The sequence below is a fragment of the Chiloscyllium plagiosum genome, chromosome 1 (genome assembly GCF_004010195.1).
Source record: "Chiloscyllium plagiosum isolate BGI_BamShark_2017 chromosome 1, ASM401019v2, whole genome shotgun sequence".
Taxonomy (NCBI): Eukaryota; Metazoa; Chordata; class Chondrichthyes; order Orectolobiformes; family Hemiscylliidae; genus Chiloscyllium; species Chiloscyllium plagiosum.
This window is the reverse complement of record NC_057710.1, coordinates 138,430,106-138,435,427: the sequence shown is the minus strand read 5'-3', so window position 1 is coordinate 138,435,427 and position 5,322 is coordinate 138,430,106. Positions and strand designations below refer to the sequence as shown.

At 37.6% G+C, this 5,322-nt stretch overlaps 1 protein-coding gene across 5 annotated transcripts in view; it reads right to left on the bottom strand.

The window, feature by feature from the left end:
- Nucleotides 1–5,322, bottom strand: part of ablim2 (actin binding LIM protein family, member 2) — a 408,138-nt gene that overhangs the window by 272,107 nt on the left and 130,709 nt on the right. For all 5 annotated transcript variants that reach the window (XM_043698339.1, XM_043698331.1, XM_043698357.1 and 2 more), the window contains exon 3: nucleotides 276–459. In XM_043698339.1, the coding sequence (XP_043554274.1) occupies nucleotides 276–459 (184 nt within the window). The remainder of the gene's footprint in view (nucleotides 1–275; nucleotides 460–5,322) is intronic.

Sequence of the window (5,322 nt, the reverse complement as noted above, 5' to 3'; positions counted from 1 at the left end):
CCCCCACCCCCTCTCCGGCCTATCACCCTCACCTTAACCTCCTTCCACCTGTCGTATTCCCAACGCCCCTCCAAGTCCCTCCTCCCTACCTTTTATCTTAGCCTGCTTGGCACACCCTCCTTATTCCTGAAGAAGGGCTTATGCCCGAAACGTCGATTCTCCTGTTCCTTTGATGCTGTCTGACCTGCTGCGCTTTTCCAGCAACACATTTTTAAGCCCTATTCCTTTTTAGGTCTTACATTACTATCATTCTGAAAAAAAATATATTTCCTTACCTGCAAACAGCACAGACAAAACACTTTGGATGGTAAGTTTTTCCCAGAGCTGAAACCACTTCACCTTCTATAAATTCATTACAGCTGAAGCAGCGTGTTCCATACAGTCTCTGATAGTCAGAAGTACAGATGTATTCCTCTTGCCTCACAAAAAATCCACCCTCGGCTAAGTCACATCCACATACTGGAACAAAAGCAAAAAGATAAGCTTGAGTCCATTTTAACACTCTGAAGTCTTAACTTCTCCATTCATAAGATGTGTGATGTAAGACAGGGCGAGATTGAAACCTAAGAGCAACATAATTAACTTAGTGGCTTAATGTCATACACAATGTAATAAACAGATAAGGGAGAACTGTAAACACACACAATGGTTGGCCACTGTATCTTAAATTTTTCATATGAATAATATAATAATACCTTATACTACATGAATTTTATACTCCTAGGGCGAGGAAATCAGATGAAACGGTTTTTGATACTGTTTGATTTTATAACCATTGAAACTGAATATTCCACATTAAACTAGATTATAGCACAAAATAGTGGCCACGGTCATACTAAATGGCACAGCAGGCTTGAGGCACCAAACTGTCTGCTCCTACCTTCTATATTTCTATTAATTACCATTGGACTTCCCATTTTCAATCAGTAAGGATAAACACAATAAAATTATATCACAGATTGTGATACATTAATATGCACTGTAGTAAGCGTCTTCTACAATGATGAGAAGGTGGTGAGACATCACATAAATGAATATGTTACATTTGCAGAACTCTGAATCAAAAGCATCACATGCAATAATCCTTTCTTTCCCAAGTAGTGTAAAACTTGTTTACATGACAAAGGCATCAAATATCTTGGTCTCAAAATTTGCAACAAAGTGGAAAGATAGAAGGCAGTAGAACTTCTTTTGGTTTAATTAATAAAAAAGGTGATTTAATACACAGTAAATCCTCTATATCCCCAAAACCACAGATTTGCCTATCTGCACCAAAAAAAAACAAATATCAACATCCACAAGCAAAACCTACACATCCACTATATTTTCAATGATTTTAACCTCTTTCTAATGAGCTCTGCACTTGTGAATTTCATAATTTGTGGGGGTTCTCAGGAAATGAACCCTCAAGGATACAGAGGAATGACTGTAGTTCATTGTGTGGAGTGCCAGTGTTGGACAAATTTAAAAAGCACACAACACCAGGTTACAGTCCAACAGGTCTATTTGGAAATACAAGCCTTCAGAGCACTGCTCCTTTGTCAGGAGAAACGCTCTGAAAGTTTGTACTTCCAAGTAAACCTGTTGGACTATAATCAGGTGATGTGCGATTTTTAACTGTAGTTCATTGAACATGCTAAAATATCTCAAGACAATTCATTGCAGCACTATAGAACAAAGTTATATGACATAACTGTGGTGTTTCATGAAGGATAAGAAGCTGGAAAGTTTAATAAGTGCAGAAACTTTATTGAAGAGTTACACTAAGCTGTTTACCTCTCAACTGGCACATCATGTCTCATGATGTTACACGATCAGACTCAAAGTGACTATTCAACATACTTACACAAATACACAACATTATTCCCAATGAAGACATTTACAATATTTACAATAATTTATGACTTTCCTCACTCTTTGGCCATAACCTTCAAGTCTCTGCAGAGTAGCATCTAAATTGTGGAGATGCTCTTTTCTCGATTCTCCTTCTGAGTAAAGAATTGCCCAGGGAACACTGGACTTCTTCCACTCCATTTAAAATCTAATCCATGACATATTGGAATAACTCAGATGTAGATGTGAATCAAAATGCAAATCTCTTGTAATTGTTTAATCATTTATGTATTACAATTGTGAAATATTTCTGTGACTCAGGATCTACATTCATTTAGGGATAGCTTTTCAGTAAAATTGTTCTTAGTTAAGCCTGACATCCAGCTAGTCCAGCATATAGGTCACTGACTAAGGACAAAGGGTACAGTTCAGCACATAGTACCAGATTAATACAGACCTTAAGATCATCACAGTTGGATACCAATCCATCTTTCTTCGTCACTGGTATGATAAATGTGGCCAAAAAACTCACATTAATGGTTTCAAGGATTCCCATCTTGACCAGCCTCTCTAAATCTGCCACAAGTCTATAATCTGATTGCAAAAAGGACTGATCTAGCCTTGCAACATTCTACTTGATTTTTCATCCTTGATTTTCAATTTGACAGAATTTTTTCTTATGCCTCCCAGATTCCTTCGGAGGACAATGGCATATTTCTTTAGATTTGTGATAGATCAGTCTCAGAATCTGACAAGCAATTTACTTCAGCGCAGTTGAATTTGATTTTCTGCAACTAAATTCTTCCTAATAAAGCTGGAAAATTTCTTTTAACATGAGAGGACAAATCCTCAGACTGACAGTATAACTGAATAGTCACATTGATACAATCCCTTAAAAGGTACCACTTCATCATTGTACATTCTTAGTACAACCTTTGTGGGTTGCATCGCAATGTGTCTCAACTGCTTCTGGTACGCACTTTCAGGTATCAATAAAAACGCCACTCTGGTGTCCGCCTCCAATTTTACCAATTTGCCATTCAGTATCGGACTCAAAGTGACAGTCCAATATACTTACAAAAATAAAAAACCCAAACAACATGAGAAGATACTGATCCAAATTTCCCAGTCTCTGGATTTTCAGAGACTGGACATACAAAAGAATATGCATGTCAGAAATGAAGAATAGATTATCTGAGTAGGCAAAGGTCTGAAAAATTGAGTATAATGCACTAAAATGAGGAATTGTCTACTTTTGCCAGGAAAAAATAAAATATATCAGCAAAATACCTAAATGGCACAAAATTGCAGAGCATTTGAGTGTCCTTAAGCATTAATAACACAAGATTAATATATCTGTACTGCAAGTAATTAGGAAAGCAAATAGAATGCATCATTTCTTGTAAAGTAAATTGAATACAAAAGTAGGAAGATTATTGCTTCTATTTTACAGGGCACTGGTGAGACATTTGGAAAACTGTGCACAATATTGATAACTTTATTTAAGGAAGGATACAAATGCATTGGAAACAATTCTAAGAAGGTTCACCAGACTAATGCCTGGAATGATGGGGTTGTCTTATGAGGAAAAGTTGGACAGGCTAGATTTATATCCTCTAAGGTTTAGGAAGGTAAACAGTGACTTAATTGAAAGATACAACATCCTGCGGGGTTTTGACAGGGTGGATACAGAGAGGATGTTTCCATTTCTGGGAGAATCTGGAAGCTTGGGGTCTTTAAAATCAGGGTCGCCTATTTAAAAGAGAGATCAGGCAGAGATCAGAACGTTATGAGTCTTTGGAACGGTCTTCCTGAAAAGATGGCGGAAATAGAAACAGAAGGCAGAGACAGATAGATTCTTGTTAAGTAAGAAGATGAAAGGTTATCAGTGGTAGGCAGGAATTCAGACTTCATCAGATCAGCCATAAACTCATTAAACGGGAAAGCAGCTTGAGAGGCTGAATTGCCTACTCCTGCTCCTTCTTTGTATATTCATGTTTCAATATGCAAACATTGTGGAAACCCTCGAGAAGTTTACAATTTCAAAGGGCAATTCTCCTGTTGTCTGAGACCCTGTGAGAATGTCTTCACCTCTCAGCAACAGAGATATTGGGAGAAGTGCATCACACCTACCTGAATAGTTAACACTCCTCAGAAGATTAATGCCATTAACTTAGAGGAGCAAAAGTACAAGTCAAGGAGGCAAACTTTTTTTTTTAAGAAGAGGAGACTAGTAAGGCAACTTAAGTCTGCACACCGTTGGTGGAACAATTAATATCAGAGACTCTCAAAAGGCCAGAATTAATGCAGCAGAGATATTTTAGAGCATTGATGGTATGGACAGAGGGAGAAGTGAGTCCACAACAAGGATTAATATTTTAAATCAAAATATTTCCTGATTGGAAGCCAATGTAGGTCGATAAACACAGGGAAACATAAATGAAGGGGACTTAGTGCAAGTTCAGACAAAGACAGCAGAGTTTTGTATGGCCTTATGTTTACAAAGGATTGAATACTGGAGGGCAGCCAGAAGGCAGTGCATTCATTAAGTCTTAAGGTCATAAAGGCATGAATGAGAGTTTCAGAAAATGAGCTGAGAGAGGGTAAATTCAAATGATGGCACAGAGGGAGAATAAGGTATTTTTGTGTTGGCATGAATATAAGGTTGGAAGTTCATCTCTTTGTCAAAGGTGACACCACAGTTGTGAACAAACAGAATTAATCTCTGACAATTGTCAGGGAAAGAGATGGAGTGAGTCGCTAGGGAACAGCATTTGAAGCAAGAGCCATAAACAATGGCTTCATTTTTCCTAATATTTAGCTGGTGAAACTTGAGAATGTTGCAACTTTGAGCTAGGACGGAATTTAGAACATCAGAGAAAGTTGAATCAAATGAGCTAGTGGAAGGAAGGAATCAATAAAGGAATCAATATTAGATGGAACAAGAAAGTCCGTGCACTCCTCACACTTATTGTCAGAAGAGCAGAGGTACAGTCCTGAAATGAAAGCAAAAATATCACATTACAAATTTTGGCAACAAAACAATACTTTAAAAGTACATGGAAGAACACAATCTCACAACATTGAAGATTATCGGTCTGGTGTTGGTTGTAGTGTATTTTTGGCACTGCAGACTTGGTGGGCTGAAGAGCCTCTTCTCTACTGTATGATTCAAATTTTAGGCCTACATTTGATGTTTCCTAGAGCTTAGCATCACCAGTCTCTACTCTAAATTGCTGCTGCCTCATTTATAGGAGTTACAAAACTGAAAATCCTAGTTATATGGACTGAATATTGTAATTTTGCATGTTTTAATATATATATCTTTGAGGAGGTTTTAGATTAGATTAAATTAGATTAGATTAGATTACTTACAGTGTGGAAACAGGCCCTTCAGCCCAACAAGTCCACAACAACCCTCCAAAGAGCAACTCACCCAGACCCATTCCCCTACATTTATCGCTTCACCGTGTTAGGAAACTGGAGCTG